At 45.2% G+C, this 18,457-nt stretch overlaps 1 protein-coding gene across 1 annotated transcript in view; it reads right to left on the bottom strand.

Annotated features, from left to right (window-relative positions):
- Window positions 1-13,652, bottom strand: part of STUM (stum, mechanosensory transduction mediator homolog) — a 62,600-nt gene extending 48,948 nt beyond the window's left edge. Inside the window, exon 1 of the mRNA XM_024739198.1 lies at window positions 13,204-13,652. Within this exon, the coding sequence (XP_024594966.1) occupies window positions 13,204-13,411 (208 nt within the window). The 5' untranslated portion in view covers window positions 13,412-13,652. The remainder of the gene's footprint in view (window positions 1-13,203) is intronic.
- Between the last annotated feature and the right edge of the window lie 4,805 nt (window positions 13,653-18,457).

Raw genomic sequence — 18,457 nt, 5'->3', positions numbered from 1 at the left:
AGTAGAGAAAGCCCGCGAGCAGCAACGAAGACCCAACGCAGCAAAAAAAAAAAAAAAAAATGCATTGAATGATGAAATTTTGGATATACTGGGTTAAGTACAATATACTAATAAAGTTAATTTCACCTGTTCCTTTTTACTTTTTTTATAATATAGGTACCAGAAATTTTAAGATTACACCCGTGGCTCATGTTATATTTCTCTTTAACAGTTCTGGCCTAGGGCCACGTGGGTCATCATGAGGACTTGAGCTTCTACTTGAGTGACGTGAGCCATTGGAGGGTTTCCAGCCCAAAAGTAACATTATCTGATTCACTTGTGTTTTAAAAGGATCCCTCTTATTGCCATGTTGAGGACAGACTATAAGGGAGGTCAGTATGGGCAAGCAGCACGTTAAGAGGCCACTGCACTCTGGAGAAGATGGAGGCTTGGACCAGTGAAGTAGACACAAGATGGTGAGAAGTGGTCAGATACTGACTACATTACGAAAGCAGAGCCAAGTGTTTCCTGACAGACTGGGCGTGGGGTGTGAGAAAAAGAGGAGTCAAGGATGAATCCCAGCTTTTGGCCTGAGCTACTGGAAGGATGCCATTTGCTGCGATGGGGAAAGACGAGGGAGAAGTAAGTTTGGAGAAGAAAATCAGAAATTTGGTTTTGGATAAGTTAAGTCTATGATGCCTTTTGCTTTCCAAGGGGAGATATTGAGAAGTCAGTTGGATATAAAACTCCGGAGGTCAGGGGAGAGGTCTGAGCTGGAGATCTGGGTCTGGGAGTCATCATCACAAGGATGCAATGTAAAGCCAAGAGACTCAGCATGAACATCGGGGGAGGGCGGTGGTGTAGGCAGAAAAGAGATCAAGATCAAAGAGAAGATCGAGATCAAGTGCCCTGGGGAACTCCCAAGCTTAGAAGTTGATGAGATGAGCAAAGGAAACAGAGAAGGAGTCACGAGTATAAAGAAAACTAGGAGAGGGTGGTGTTCCAGAAGCCGAGTGAAGACAGTGTTTGGAGGAGGGAGTGAGCAATTGTGTCCAATGCGACTGAGAGGTCCGGGAAGTTGACAGCAGAATTGACCACTGGATTCAGAAAATCTGGAGGAGACTGGTGACGCTGATAAGTGCAATTGAGGTGACTGATGGAGGTAAAAACACGCTTAGAGTGGGTTCAAGAGAAAATGAGGGAAGAGGGATTGATGACAACAAATCTCGAGAACTCTTTCAGGGGACTGAGCCACAAAGGGGAACAGAGAGATGGGCAATGGGCAGAGGTGGGTGTGGGATCAAGAGATCCTATTTCAAAATGATGGGAGACAATTTCAGTATGTATATGTGCTAATAATGAGTCACTAGACAAAGGAAAATTGATGACGTCTGAAAGAGTGGGAATTCTTCTGGTGTTTTCCTAATCTCCAGAGTATGCTTATATTGCTTTTTCTGTTTTATCAACTTCAGACATCATTTATTGACTTTCTGCTATGATACATAAGAGTTAGCTTACTTAGCCATTCCTCATCTCCCTTCTACTCCTGTTCCCACATTATCCCATTGTCCCAAAACATCGCTTCTGTATTTCAGTGCATCTGTTGATTTCCTTGGTAGTCTTTATTTCTTGGTCTAGCAACTACAGACAGTATGTCTTGATCACTCACTCCACATGAGGAGGGTATTCACATCTCTACTCTACCCTCCACACATCAGTCAGCTTTGGTAGGCTGTGCTGGGACAATAACAACACTAACATAACAACAGAAAAATCTCAGCAACTCAGGCTTATTACTCACTCATGTGACATGTCATGCTCTGCTTCCGATACCCTCTTTATTCTGGGGGCCAGGTTAAAGAGCAGCCCCCATCTGAGACCTGCCATTCTCGTGAGAAAGGGAAAAGAACAGTGGCAGAACCTCACAATACCTCCGAAAATGTCTGCTCAGGCATGGCATATGTCACTTCCACTCACTCAACTGGCCAAAGCAAGTCACATGGCCAATCCTGATATCAATGGGCAGGAAACGAAGTAGTCCCCTCCCACAGGAATCGTGGCGAGCCACAGGGCATTAAGTGGAGATGTGCCATCATCTTTCAGCGGATAAGTGGGAACAATAATCTGTCACAATCTAGCTGCCAACTTCTACAAGCTGTTTTTTTTTTTAAATTTTATATTGCCAAGGTAAAAAAAAAATCTTTCACACTCCTTTATAGCTATTATTAAGTACTCTTCAGTGCTTTGCCTGTGGTTGGTCTTAAAAGTTGAAAACCACTGAGGAGGGCGGAGTCAAGATGGCGGACTAGGAGCACGTGGAATTCGCGTCTCTGCACAACTAAGGCACACACCAGGCACCTGTGGGGGACCACAGACACCTAAGGGGACGGGAGGAACCCCCAGTGACCGGGTAGGCCGTGGGGCATGGCGGGAGTGAAGGGGGAGGAGTAGTGGAAGCCAGACGGAACTGGCGCCCCTGAGGGATGGCTGGGGGAGAAGGGATCCCACATCCGAAGGGAACATTGGGGGACCATTGGGAGGGTGAAGGATCAAAAAGGAGGGTGGCCAGGTTTCCCCTGCCCACTTGGACCCCCAGGAACCTGCTGAGATCCCGGGCCTGATCCTCTGCCCACCTAGGCCCCCTCCAGCTATGTGGGTCTTGAGGGAGTGGGAGGGAGGGAAGGGGGAGCAAAAGTAAAGGCTGGACCTACAGGACCGGCACCCCTGAGGGGTGGCTGGGGGAGGGGAGGAGTTCCTACACCCAGCAGGACCCACCCACCGTTAGAGGTCCAGCAGGGACAGAGGAGGCCCTGGGGGAGACCATGGGTGGAGGGGCATGGAGGAACAGAAGGGAAAGCAGCCAGTGCTTTCCCTGTCCTAGGCCTGAACTCCTGTGGTGGGAGCTCTGAGTCCAAACCACTGGACTAACAGAGAACCTCGGACCCCAGGGAATATTAATCAGAGTGAGGCCTCCTGGAGGTCCTCATCTCAGCACCAAGACCCAGTGCTATCCAACTGCCTGCAAACTCCAGTGCTGGACGCCTCAGGCCAAACAACCAGTAAAACAAGAATACAGCCACACCCATCAAAAAAAAAAAAAAAAATAGAAACGACAAAAAAATGTTACAGATGAAGAAGTAAGGAAAAAACCTACAAGACCAAATAAATGAAGATGAAATAGGCAACCTACCTGAAAAAGAATTCAGAGTAATGATGGTAAAGATGATCCAAAATCTCAGAAACAGAATGGAGAAAATACAACAGAAACATTCAACACCAATCTAGAAGAACTAAAGAGCAAACAGTGATGAACAACACAATAACTGAAATTAAAAATACACTGGAAGGAATGAGTAGCAGAAACCGAGGCAGAAGAACGGATAAGTGAGCTGGAAGATAAAATAGTGGAAATAACTGCTGCAGAGCAGAATAAAGAAAAAAGAATGAAAAGAACTGAGGACAGTCTCAGAGACGCTGGGACAACACTAAATGCACCAACATTCAAATTATAGGGGTCCCAGAAGAAGAAGAGAAAAAGAAAGGGACTGAGAAAATATTTGAAGAGATTATAGTCAAAAACTTCCCTAACATGGGAAAGGAAATAGTCAATCAAATCCAGGAAGCTCAAAGAGTCCCATACAGGATAAACCCAAAGAGAAACATGCTGAGACACATATTAATCAAACTATCAAAAATGAAATACAAAGGAAAAAAATTAAAAGTAGCAAGGGAAAAGTAACAAACAACACACAAGGGAATCCCCATAAGGTTAAGAGCTGATCTTTCAGCAGAAACTCTGCAAGCCAGAAGGGAGTGGCAGGGCATATTTAAAGTGATGAAGGGCATAAACCTACAACCAAGATTACTCTACCCAGCAAGGATCTCATTCAGATTCAATGGAGATATCAAAAGCTTTACAGACAAGCAAAAGCTATGAGAATTCAGCACCACCGAACCATCTTTACAGCAAATGCTAAAGGAACTTCTCTAAGCGAGAAACACCAGAGAAGAAAAGGACCCACAAAAACAAACCCAAATCAATTAAGAAAATGGTAATAGGAACATACATATTGATAATCACCTTGACTGTCAATGGATTAAATGCTCCAACCAAAAGACATAGACTGGCTGAATGGATACAAAAACAAGACCCTTATATATGCTGTCTACAAGAGACGCACTTCAGACCTAGGGACGCATACAGACTGAAAGTGAGGGGATGGAAAAAGAAATCCATGCAAATCAAAATCACAAGAAAGCTGGAGTAGCAATACTCATATCAGATAAAATAGACTTTAAAATAAAGACTGTTACAAGAGATAAGGAAGGACACTACAATAATGATCAAGGGATCCATCCAAGAAGAAAACATAACAATTATAAATTTTTATGCACCCAACATAGGACCACCTCAATACATAAGGCAAATGCTAACAGCCATAAAAGGAGAAATCAACAGTAAGACAATAATAGTAGGGGACTTTAACACCCCACTTACACCAATAGACAGGTCATCTAGACAGAAAATAAATAAGGAAACACAAGCTTTAAATGACACAATGGACCAGATAGACTTAATTGATATTTTTAGGACATTCCACCCGAAAGTGGAAGAATACACTTTCTTCTCAAGTGCACACAGAAAGTTCTCCAGAATAGATCACATTTTGGGTCACAAATCAAACCTTGGAAAATTTAAGAAAATTGAAATTGTATCAGGCATCTTTTCCGACCACAACGCTATGAGATTAGAAATCAGTTACAGGAAAAAAACAGGAAAAAACACAAATACATGGAGGCTAAACAGTGCACTGTTAAATAACCAAGAGATCACTCAAGAAATCAAAGAGGAAATCAAAAAATACCTAGAAACAAATGATAACAAAAACACGATGACCCAAAACCTATGGGATGCAACAAAAGCAGTTCTAAGAGGGAAGTTCATAGCAATTCAAGCTCACCTCAAGAAACAAGAAAGATCTCAAATAAACAACCTAACCTTACACCTAAAGCAACTAGAAAAAGAAGAAAAAGAAAACCCAAAATTAGTGGAAGGAAAGAAAACATAAAGATCAGAGTAGAAATAAATGGAAAAGAAACAAAGAAAATAGCAAAGATCAATAAAACTAAAAGCTGGTTCTTTGAGAAGATAAACAGAATTGATAAACCTTTAGCCAGAATCATCTAAAACAAAAGAGGGAGAGGACACAAATCAATAAAATTAGAAATGAAAAAGGAGAGATTACAACTGACACCACAGAAATACAGAAGATCACAAGAGACTACTACAAGCAACTATACGCCAATAAAATGGACAACCTGAAAGAAATGGACAAATTCTTGGAAAAGTACAACCTTCCAAAACTGAACCAGGAAGAATTAGAAAATATAAACAGAACAATCACAGGTAATGAAATTGAAACTGTAGTTAAAAATCTTCCAACAAACAAAAGTCCAGGACCAGATGGCTTCACAGGTGACTCCTATCAAACTTTTAGAGAAGAGTGTCACTTATCCTTCTCAAACTCTTCCAAAAAATTGTGGAGAAAGGAATACTCCCAAAGTCATTCTACAAGGCTACCATCACCCTGATACCAAAACCAGACAAAGATATCACAAAAAAAGAAAATTACAGACCAATATCACTGATGAACACAGATGCAAAAATCCTCAACAAAATACTAGCAAACAGAATCCAACAACACATTAAAAGGATGATACAACATGACCAAGTGGGATTTATCCCAGGGATTCAAGGATTCTTCAATATACACAAAACAATCAATGTGATACACCATATTAACAAATTAAAGAATAAACACCATATGTCATCTCAACAGATGCAGAAAAAGCTTTTGACAAAATTCAACACCCATTTATGGTAAAAACTCTCCAGAAAGTGGGCATAGAGGGAACCTACCTCAACATAATAAAAGCCATATATGACAAACCCACACCAAACATCATTCTCAATTGTGAAAAACTGAAAGCATTTCCTCTAAGATCAGGAACAAGACAAGGATGTCCACTCTCGCCACTGTTATTCAACATAGTATTGGAAGTCCTAGCCACAGCAATCAGAGAAGAAAAAGAAATAAAAGGAATACAAATTGGAAAAGAAGAAGTAAAACTGTCACTGTTTGCCAATGACATGATACTATATACAGAAAGTCCTGAAGATGCCACCAGAAAACTACTAGAACTAATCAATGAATTTGGTAAGGTTGCAGGATACAAAATTAATGAACAGAAATCTCTTGCATTCCTATACACTAACAATGAAAGATCAGAAAGAGAAATTAAGGAAACAATCCCATTTACCATCACAACAAAAGAATAAAATACCTAGGAATTAACCTACCCAAGGAGGCAAAAGACCTGTACACAGAAAACTATAAAACACTGATGAAAGAACTCAAAGATAACATAAACAGAGGGAGAGATAGACCATGCTCCTGGATTGGAAGAATCAGTATTGTGAAAATGACTATACTACCCAAAGCAATCTACAAGTTCAATGCAATCCCCATCAAATTACCAAAGCCATTTTTCACAGAACTAGAACAAGAAATTTTACAATTTGTGGGCTTCCCTGGTGGCACAGTGATTAAGAATCTGCCTGCCAATACAGGGGACACGGGTTCAAGCCCTGGTCCAGGAAGATCCCACATGCCGTGGAGCAACTAAGCCCATGCACCACAACTACTGAGCCTGTGCTCTAGAGCCTGTGAGCCACAACTACTGAGCCCACATGCTACAACTACTGAAGCCCGTGTGCCTAGAGCCCATGCTCCACAAGAGAAGCCACCACGATGAGAAGGCCATGCACCACAATGAAGAGTAGTCCCCACTCGCTGCATCTAGAGAAAGCCCGCACACGGCGATGAAGACCCAACGCAGCCAAAAATAAATTAAAATAAAAATTAATTAATTAAAAAAAAAGAAATTTTACAATTTGTATGAAAGCACAAAAGACCCCGAATAGCCAAAGCAATCTTGAGAAAGAGAAACAAAGCTGGAGGAATCAGGCTCCCTGACTTCAGACTATACTGCAAAACTACAGTAATCAAGACAATATGGTACTGGCACAAAAACAGAAATATAGATCAATGGAACAAGATAGAAAGCCTAGAGATAAACCCATGCACATATGGTCACCTTATCTTTGATAAAGGAGGCAAGAATATACAATGGAGAAAAGACAGCCTCTTCAATAAGGTGGTGCTGGGAAAAATGGACAGCTACATGTAAAAGAATGAAATTAGAACACACCCTAACACCATACACAAAAATAAACTCAAAATGGATTAAAGACCTAAGTGTAAGGCTAGACACTATAAAACTCTTAGAGGAAACCATAGGCAGAACACTCTATGGCATAAGTCACAGTAAGATCCTTTTTGACCCACCTCCTAGAGTAAGGGAAATAAAAACAAAAATAAACAAATGGGACCTAATGAAACTTAAAAGCTTTTGCACAGCAAGGGAAACCATAAACAAGACGAAAAGACAACACTCAGAATGGGAGAAAATATTTGCAAATGAAGCAGCTGACAAATGATTAATCTCCAAAATATACAAGCAGCTCATGCAGCTCAACATCACAAAAGCAAACAGCCCAGTCCAAAAATGGGCAAAAGACCTAAATAGACATTTCTCCAAAGAAGACCTACAGATGGCCAACAAATGCATGAAAAGATGCTCAGCATCACTAATTATTAGAGAAAAGCAAATCAACACCACAATGAGGTATCACCTCACAGCAGTCAGAATGGCCATCATCAAAAAATCTATGAACAGGGGCTTCCCTGGTGGCGCAGTGGTTGAGAGTCTGCCTGCCGATGCAGGGGACACGGGTTCATGCCCCGGTCTGGGAAGATCCCACATGCTGTGGAGCAGCTAGGCCCATGAGCCATGGCCGCTGAGCTTGCGCGTCCAGAGCCTGTGCTCTGCAGCAGGAGAGGCCACAGCAGTGAGGGGCCCGTATACCGCAAAAAAAAAAAAAAAAGAGAGACATACACCCCAATGTTCACTGCAGCACTATTTACAATAGCCAGGACATGGAAGCAACCTAAATGTCCATCAACAGATGACTGGATAAAGAAGCGTGGCACATATATACGATGGAATATTACTCAGCCATAAAAAGGAATGAAATTGATTTATTTGTAGTGATGGACCTAGCATCTGTCATACAGAGTGAAGTAAGTCAGAAAGAGAAAAACAAATACCATGTGCTAACGCATATATATGAAATTTTAAAAAGCAGTACCGATGAACCTAGTGGCAGGGCAGGAATAAAGATGCAGACGTAGAGAGCAAACTTGAAAGCACAAGGGGGAAGGGGAAACTGAGATAAAGTGAGAGAGTAGCATTGACGTATAAACATTACCAAATGTGAAATGGATGGCTAGTGGGAAGCTGCTGCATAGCACAGGGAGATCAGCTAGGTGCTTTGTGCCCACTTAGAGGGATGGGGTAGGGAAGGTGGGAGGGAGGCTCAAGAGGGAGGGGTTATGGGGATATATATATATACATATAGCTGATTCACTTTGTTGTACAGCAGAAACCAACACAACATTGTAAAGCATTTATACTCCAATAAAGATGTGGGGAAAACCCCACAAAACTGAGGAGCATTTATATCATTATGACTAAGCAAATATTCTTCACTACAGAATCAAAGGGAAGCTAAGAGCCCATAGAGTGCACCACTGTTCCAATGACAGATTCTATGCACTTAAAAGAGCTTTCCTTACAATCCACCACTTGCTTAAAATCAGGCCACATTTTGATTTGCTTCCTAGTTGAGCTGTACCTTTAATAATTTTTTGTTGTTGTTTTTCCTGAAGTTGTTATTACCTCTCTTTTTTATTGTTGGTAGAAGAAACATGTGCTTTCTACATCATATCCCTAGTATCCTCAAATTCTTTCTCATTTATTGTTTGGAATCTTCTATTCTTTTTGAAGCCTACTGGCCTCCTGATATAATTGGGTAGGTTGCTTCATTTGAGCCTATTAATGCTTTTGCATAGCTTTTTGTCTTTGCTGCAGTTACTAATTGCCTTCTGTTTTTCTTGCTTGCTTTCTGTTTTGTATCACAACTTTAATCTCTTGCAGTATACCAATAATATTCTCTACTCTGTGGAATGTCCCCTCCTCACATCATCCTCAGAAACCTCTTTCCTGGAGCCTTCTACCCTCCCACTCTAATGAAGACTGACTGCTCTCCAGGCTTGCTGAACAATTATATCCTGCATTGCTTTTCATGTCTGCCCTGAATTGGATACATTATTCCCTGGATCTCGTATCTTCTTTCTTGGTTTACTCTGTTGTTTTGCTGAAATACACCCTCAAATGACTTTCTTAAAAAGGTTGAGTAGGATGTAAACTTCCTTGGTCCTTTCATGCTCCGGCCTGCCTCACTTCTATATAAAATAAAAGCATTGGGCAAGATGATCTCTAATGCCTATTCAAGGAGTAAAATTCTGGTCAGTATGCATTCTATAAATAGCATGTTGATAGTATATCAAGGAGAAACTTTAAATGGTTCCTGCTCTCAAGGAACTTACAGTCTATCTAGATAGACAAATAATAAACTCTTGAAGCAATAATAAAAAGGCAACAATACAAAAGATGCCACAGGGTAGGGCATGGTTCATCATCAACTAAAGGCTCAGGCTTAAAGGAAAGAGAGAGAGAAGCTGAGCCAAGCTGTGGTGCTCTGACCAGGGAAGCAAGACCTTAGCTGAGTGTCAAGGAGTAGGCAATATATTAGGGACAGATTAAATATTTATGAATATTCAACAGTAGATTAATATCCAACATTAATCTAATGGAACGGTCAACAGTCACTGGAAGTTCTCCTCTGTCCAACTTTCCCTGCCACTATCTGAGTTATCAACATTTTCATTTCACCAAGTCAATCAAGATAAATAACAGTTTTCAAATATGAAAGTATCATTTGGATCCTAACCAATAGATAAACCCTCTGGCCATTTGGGGGCATAACGGTGAACTTCCATTACATGTATGAGTAATTGTGTGTACTTATAAATGCCCTACCAGTTGGACTATGAAGGTCCATGGTCTTTATTAGTAGACTTTCACTGAATAGGAAATTACCATCATCCATTTTTCAGATTTATTTTGCATTGTTCCAATGAGGTGTCAGAGCGATCATAAATGACTTCTCCTTCCCATCCACTCCCAGGAAAGGAAACATCCCTCTTATGTATGTTATCCCAACAGCACTGTTGCTTGGGTGGAGAAGGCAACAGGGAACTGTAAGGACTGGGCTTCTCCATGGCAGGTCCTGCAGACTGGATGGACCTGAGACACTCTACCAGAGAAAAACCGTGCCTTCGTTTAGCCCAACACTGGCACTCTCATCCAATTTTGCAAATGAGGAGAGGACTTGCAGGTAAGGAAGCTTCCAGAAAAAAGAAGAGCTCTTTGGGCCAATTCTGTGACCAGTTTCCAGAGAGTGGGAGTGAAGTGAGGCTGGCAAGTGCTTGGGGCCTCGTGATGGATACGGTCAGCAAAGTCTAACCCAATACTACTCCCCCTGGGAGGCTTTCTCTGAACACCCACCACAACCCTGGAAGAATCAATTACTGCTCAAATACTCTTCCTGCTGCCATCATGGCACTTCCAAATGTAAACAAAGTTTGCATCAATTTCCCTCAACTATCTATGACATCTCGACTGATTTATTCATCATCACATCCCCAGTGCCGGGCATGTGGTGGGTGCTCTGTGTTTGTCGAATGAATGAGTGAATGCATTAAAAGAAGCTTCGCTTCCCCAAAGGGCAGAGCCAGACACGAATAATCAGTTTTTGCAGGAGCATCAAATGAGCCAGGAGGACCTGGAGAGGTAGATCTGGGTTGAGGGGAAAATTTCTGAGAGCTGGGACCATTCAAACCACTGGGGAGGGGGCAGTGCAAAAAAAAAAAAAAAAAAGCCTGCAAGTTTTGCCTGGGCTGCTTTGCTGTCCAGGACTCTACTGCAGGTCGAGGGGAACAGAGACATCAATAAGTACTCAGAAGAAAGGTCCAGAGATGAGAGCAGCACTCAGCTCTGTAGAAGGGCAAAGAGCCACAGGGACCCACGGTCTCCGGAACACTCTCTAACGGCCAGACCCTGAGCTTTACGTAATCTCATTTCATCCTCCCAGCAACCTGGAGAGACACGCATCCCTGACTCACAGATATGAAACACCAACAAAGATCTGGAACCCCTTCAGGGTGGAGGGGGCAGGGGCCTGTGCACTCAGTCCACTGTACAATGACAGTCAAAACAAAATGATAAAAGGCCTGGATTTCGTCATTGAAAATTCCTAAGTCTCTACACCCATGGCTCATCTCAGCCTGTTTTATTACTTTTGTAGTTTGCTTTATTTCCTCTTTATTTTCTTCTGGCTTCTTAGAAAGGTTTCTTACAAAAATCGCATAGGATTCTGATCTAACAAAGGGAAGTGTAAAGAGAGAAGAGCTGGATGCCCAGGGCAGGGGGGCAGAAGGGCAGGGGGCGTGGCAGCAGGGCTAAGGGTGGGAAAGGGACCTAGTGAGGCAGACCCAGGAGGGCGGGCGCAGGTGCACAGGCGCTGTGGCCTCAGCCAGCAGAGACTTGACGTAGCTCCTCCCACCAGGCCCCAATGTGCTTCTTTCCTCAAAGACCATAAGATGGCATTTGCTTCACCACTTCAAGAAAAGTGGAATCGAGACACATCCCTGCTCGTGATCTTCACATCCCCGGAGAGATGGACAGGCAGTGTGTTTTTACTCCAGCAAGTGGGGATTTCTGACAACTTAAATTAACGTCGCTTGCGTCCCCACCGTGTCTAAATGTACTAAGAGAGCCGCCCTGATGACACCAACCAGGCTGATGAAGGCACCAACAAGGCGGACGCCCAACTAAAGACCACCTAACTTCCTGCTCAGACAGATACGCTGCTCTGGCCACAGCCCCCCACCTCCCCCCAGGGGGCAGAAAGGTGAGCACGAAGGGGAAAGTGAACGCGACCTGCGTGGGTGGGTGTGATCTTCGCTATCAGCGCTGCAGAGGACCCTGCAGAGCTGGCTGAGAGCGGGGCCGTGAGAAAGGCCAAAGCAAAACAGAAAACCACTCCTAGCTGACCTCTGTTCTTGGGAACTTGGAGCCTTACAGTGGCAAGCTTTCTCCTGGGCACAGAGGTGCCTGCCTCTCCAGTCCCGCACGGAATTGGGGGGGGGGGTGCTCTTAGCACGGAAGAACAGCCGGTGCCAAGCTGGCAAGCTGGGAGTGGGGGGAGGGCGTGCAGACAGATTTGGGGGTGGGTTTAGGAGAGGGAGGGTCAAGAAAACCTAGCATTTCCTCCCTTTATGCCCTCTTCGGCACTCCCATCTCTGTGATGGGCCTCTGTTTTAAAATTTGGGACACTGGTGCCATCAAGGACCCTTCAGGCAGCCAAAGTCCGACACCGAATTACAACCGCGCTCTCTCCACTTTCTCAGGAACGGAAGTGATGGGATGGAGTTATGGGGTCACCTCTGGCCAAGTGCGGTTCAAACCCACAGGCATCTAAACTAACAAAATCATCCCCCTTCCCCTCGGCGTCCTGCGGGGCTGCCGGCGGAATCGCGGGCACTCGGGAAGGAGGTGGGGGAGACTCTGGCTAAAGAGCTCTCGCCCACACACGCCCAGCACCGCGCGAACGCAGGCGGGGCTGCGAGGAGCCTTCTATCCGGGCTCGCCCCGCTTTTCCATAGCTCGGCAGACTTCTCGAATGCCCGAGACCTTGGTCACCCCCACCCGCGGCCCCAACGCTCTTCCGGCTGGGGGCCCGCGCCCCTCCGAGACAGGAGCTCGTAGGGGGGCGAGCGCGGCGGAGGGAAAAGACAGGATTTGGGGGCGCCTGGAGGGGAACCTAGCCAGTGCCGAGAGAGCCGCCCGGGCCGCCGCCCGCGTGATCCAACATTCCCGGCAAAGTTTCTGGCTCTTTGGGCCCGTATCACCTGGCTCCCAGGTCGGAGAAGGTGAAAGGTGTGTCAGGAGCCCTTCGCCGCGCCTCCCTCCGGGCGCCCACTCCAGGCGCTTCTGCCACCTGCCAGAGGGCGCTGGGAGCGCCGGCGCAGCACACGCCGCCCGTGGTTGCCGCCCGAGGGTCCCTCCCCGGCGCCTCCCCTGCCGCCCTCCCGCGCCGGTGCCCGGGGCGCAGGGGTCGCGGCCGCCGCGTCTTACCCAGTCCAGGCACGAAAGTGTTGAGGAAGAGACAGATGACGGCCACGGGGAAGGGCATGTAGGGGATGGCGGCGCGCAGGGGGCCCTTCTTCTCGCGGACCTGCACCACCACACCGCTGGACGAGGACGTCCCCCGGTCCGCCGCCGCCACCGCAGCCACCGCCGCCGCCGCTGCCGCCGTCTCGGAGTCTTTGTGCGAAGGCTCCATGGCGGGGCGCGCTCCCCGGGAGCCGGGCTGCCGCGGCCGGGACTGCCGCCCAGTGCACAGGAGGCGGGTGGCGGCCGGCTCCGGGCTCCGTGCTCCGGGCTCCACGCCGAGCTCAGGCGTCCAGCGTGCTCGGTGTGCCGCGCGGCTAGCCCAGAACCCCGCACTCCCGCGTCCCCAAGCGCCCGGCCCTCTGCCGCGCGCTCCGCTGCGCTCCCACAGCCCCGGCGGAGGGGCGGGGAGGGCGGCGTCCCCCAAAATACCATTTACAAATCAGGGAGGAGGGAAGAAAGTAGAAGAGGAGCGCAGAGGGAGCTGGTGTCCAGGTATTGGGAGGAATGGACACACGTCTCGCTCCCCAGACAGGTGAACCAGGAGGGAACCTCAGCCAAGGACACAGCGAATTGGGCGTGTGCGCTCGGCTGGCACGGCGGGGAAAGGCTTCGAGGTTGAGTCCTTTACTCCGGAGGATGCATTTAACGCTAGGGAGATGGAGGCAAGGAACGCGCCGCGCCTGGTATCTAGTACGCTTTAAATTCGTTCTGATTTAAATGGACTTGAGTCAGAGAAAAAGCGATTTTAGGATCGATAATCGAGCTGAAAGCAGGAGACGCAGCTTTTCAAACAGGTCCATGAGACTAGTTTAAATGGGACCCTTCCTTACATACACACACACACACACACACACACACGCACACACACAGATGCGAAAAGCTAAAAGAAATGAGCCTGTTGCTCGGAACTGGGGTTGGGGGGGGGGGTGGTGGTGGTGTTGGGGACCATCCCCTGAACAGTTCTGGGAGAAACCTGGGGCTTTTGTGAGCTGGACCTGGTGTTTAAAAAGCCAGCGAAGACACAGCGCCGCCTGGTGTTGATAATGCAGCAATTGGTAGAAGCAGAAGGATGTGGCCGGGCCGTGTCCAAGCCGGCACCAGGAGGCCCCATATTTAATCAGATTTCCTGAATAACGCCACCTTCACCTCCACACCTGGAAAAAGTGAACGAAAGCAACTGCCTCTTATGTTAGGGAGGGATTCAAGGCATCAGAATTATCCAGATATTCAGCAAATTGTCTGCATAAATCCCCTTCCTTTTCAGTAACCCTCTTTCTCCAGGAAAAATGGTGATTGAATAATCCCCAGGGACTCCGAGGAAGGATGCTAAAAAGAACCATGGGTATTATTTTATGGGTATCTGAATAAAATAATTTTAAAAGCAGATGGTCAGCAGGGGGTAGTGGTGATACTGGTTCGCACACACACAGTAACTAGTTAGGCCTGGCAGTCAGAAGTGAACAGGACCGAAATGTTCGCTCTATTCGGCCGCTAATTACCTGTATGACTTAAAAGAACTCATTTAACCTCTTATGGGCTTGTGACTGTAAAATCAAAGCAATATTCAGTTTAATACTTGCTTATTGAAGACCTAATATGACTTGGATTCTGGGGAGAGGGAAAGGGGTAAAACCCAGCCCCTGACTTCAAGAGTCTAATAGAGTAACTGATAGATACTAACAACTACAAGGGACAGAATTACAGACGGCGATGAATGCTGTAGCTGGGTAAGCTGAAGGTGCTGGGAAAACATGGAACCATCTGTGAAAACAGCTACAGAGGAGAGGCGTCAGGAGGTTTCCCAAAGAAGGTGATAGTAGATGAGATTTGAGCAAAGACTACAGTTAACTACTTGCAGGAGATTTATTTTATTTTAAACAAACATTTATTTATCCAAGCAGTCTGCCGGGCACTAAGCACTTTACATATTTTAACTCAGTTAATCCTTACCACACTCTGTGAAGTAAGTATTGTTTATTACCCCATTTTACCAATGGGAAAATTGGAGCACAGAGAGGTTAAGTAAACATTCTTTGAACATTCTTTTGCAAAGCACCTGAATGGTTTTAGGGCCACTAAAACGGTTTCAGGGAAGGAAATGGATTTACATCCTCCAGTTTTCTAGATGATTTGCTTAATATCTAGAATGGATGTCAGAAAGACATCTAGGCAGAGCAACAGCATATATGAAGGCATGGAAACCTAGAAAAGTAGGAACATTTCAGGAATTCAAGTGTGGCAGAACTAAGGCTGGTATGGGCAGGGGCTAAAGATGGCTCTGGTGGGGTGGGCAGGTAAGGACTGGCAAAGGAATTTGGATTATATGGAATCACTGCAACATTTTAAGCAGGCATGTGGCATGACTTGAATATTCTAGTCACTATTACTATGTAACAAACTACCCACAGACACAGCTATTTTGTTATGATCACAAATTCTGTGGATCAGGAAACTGGACAGAGTGCAGCTCAGACAGGTCTTCTTTGCTTTATTATGTCTGGAGCTGAGAGGACTCCAATGGTGGCAGCTGTGGCTAGAGGGTCCACTTCCTAAAGGATTCTCAACTCTGATACCTTGACTGGGATAACTTGACAGATGGCTCAGCTGGGACCATTCCGTAGAGCATCTACACATGGTCGTTCCACATGACGTGGACTTTTCACAATGTGGTGACTGCGTTCTGGGAGAAACTTCCCCAGAAGGGGCATCGCAGGACCAGTGGAAGCTGTGTGGACCTTCTGCCCTAACCTCAGAAGTCACACAGTGTCAGTTCTGTGGGCTCTGTTGGTCGAAGCAGTCGCAAACCTGCTTAGATTCAAATGGAGGACACCATACCTCTCAATGGAGTAATGTCAAAGAATTTGAGCCCTGGTTTTAAAACTACCCTAATGAGATACGGTCTGGGGGAAGGACCACTCAGTCAACAGTGTGGAGGATGGATTCGAGGGGGTTGTAGACAAAAAAAAAGTTTCCGTTATATCAGTAAACAACGAATGTTGCCCTCCATCAAGTCATCTGTTACTGTAGCCACCCTGACGGTGTGCCCTGAGGGGAATTCAGGATGGAGGGAAACGGGATACTGGCCCGTTAAGATGCGTATCAAAGGTATAATTTCAATGAACTCAGACTCTTGCATCTTCCCAGACATAGGAAAGCACTAAAATTATTAACTTGAGATGTCTGTTTCTTGTGAGTAGCAGTAATCTTTTGATGCTGGACTCCATGTTTGTTTGTTTTTCAACGAAAATTCCTATACATCCCAGCTCCTCCCTTTACCTCTTTAAAAGAGTCCTTCAGAGCTATCTGAGAGGCTATTTCCCAGGCTGTAGTCACCAGTAAGGTCCCCTAATAAAACATAACCGACAACTTTTAGGTTGTGCATTTTTTGTGGGGTTTTTTGTTTGTTTGTTTGTTTTTGTTCCTCAGTTGACAGTGTAAAATTAGGGCTCGTGAGAGGAAGGACTCTTCCTGACCTCCATGGATGGGGAATAGGGAAGGGATAGTTCCCCAATGAACAAATAATAGTGATATTATTAGCAGACAAAGCGGAAAGTTGAGTTTGAGGGACTGAGGACAGCCAAGGGGTGGTGGGCACTTGTTGATTATATAACCAGCTGTCTTGACTGTCAGTCAGTGTCAGTCTCAGTAAAGCTATTTGGGCTGCAGACTTTGGAGCCCTCAGCATACAAATAATACTTAAAGCCCTGTGGAGTAACGCAAATGTGGAATAAGAAGACTAGAGTTTCCAGGAAACTCACCAAAGGCTACTGAAACCAAGCAGAAAGAGAGGAGGGAGAAGGAGGTTTTAAAGAAGAAACACTAAGAGTGTTTCATGGGAGCCAAAGAGGAAGATTTTTAAGGAGGAGCGGTCAGCCGTGTCAAATGCCATAGAAAGGTCAAGTAAGACCCCAAAAGTGCCTATTAGATTTGGCTGTTAGGAGGTTCAGCTCACTGGAATCCCAGCTCAAAAATCTCACCTACTGTGTCCATTTTCAAGAAATTTGTCCCATTTCACCTAAATTGTTGAATGTGTTAGCATAAAATTATTCATAATATCCTTTTATTATCTTTTTAATGTCTGTGAAATCTGTAGTGATGTCTCCTCTTTCAGTCCTGATATTGGTCATTTGTGCTTTCTCTTTTTTCTTAATCCCTCTTGCAAGGGGTTTATATCTATTTGACATGGTGACCGTGACATGTTTGAAGGTGAGTTTAAGATCTAAGCTACTTCAGGTAGTAAGAGGTCTCCAAAAAAGTTGAAACCTTAAAAAATAATCTCACCCCTCAAATCAGACACAAATACAGCAGAGGAAACAGAGCAAACAGTTGATTACCTCAGCCAAATACATCTAGGCCATGCATTGGGTCATGAAGATAAAATCTGTCGTCGGCTGAATAGAGTACCTCAGCTTTGAACCTCTTTTTAGCTGAAAATTTTTTTTGTTGCTTAAGTCAGCTTCCAAATTGTACACGGAATTCATATATCAACCAGGATGGCTCCTTTTGGAAAAGACTACATCGTAGCCTTGGCAGTAGAAAGACAGACTTTATTTGGAGTTCCCCGTATTTAAACAGTTTCTTAACTTCTCTGAGCCTCAGTTTCCGAAACTGTAAATAATACTTATCTCATTTGTGTATGTGTCGGGCTTAAGGGAGAAAAACATGTGCAAGATACTCAATAAGTGGCAACTGAGTCAGGAGCCTTTCCACCCCAAGGGATAGAAAAACCCGACTCCAACTTAGCTTAGAGGGGAAAAAAGGAATTTATGGATGTGACGGCTTTTTGATGTATGAACGTGGCAAAGCTGAATTTCAGTTCCCAGAATTCCCTTTCTAATCTGTTTCCATTTAGCGTGGGCTACAGACGATGATGGCTCTCAAGAGCTGAAGGACAGATGGAGGCGGTGGCCACTTTATACCATACGTGCACCTTCTCTGAGGCGTTTAATCAAATACTAATCTAGGTGCTGTGGCGAAGCAATTCTGCATATGTGACTGGAGTCCCCTAATCAGTCAACCTTAAGTTAATCTATGAGTGTCCTGGCTGGGCCTGACTTAATCAGTTAGAAGTGCTTTTAAAAGCAGGCTTAGGCCTTCTCTGAGGGAGCAACTCCAAGAGACTGTTAGGTCAGCTGTTGCTTTCCCTTCCTTCTAGATCTTCCTTTGTGACCCAAACCTGTGAACGTCAAGTTTCAAATCTTACCAGGGGCTTCCC

The sequence above is a fragment of the Neophocaena asiaeorientalis genome, unplaced genomic scaffold (genome assembly GCF_003031525.2).
Source record: "Neophocaena asiaeorientalis asiaeorientalis breed wild unplaced genomic scaffold, Neophocaena_asiaeorientalis_V1.1 scaffold347, whole genome shotgun sequence".
NCBI lineage: Eukaryota > Metazoa > Chordata > Mammalia > Artiodactyla > Phocoenidae > Neophocaena > Neophocaena asiaeorientalis.
This window is presented reverse-complemented; position numbering and strand designations above follow the sequence as displayed.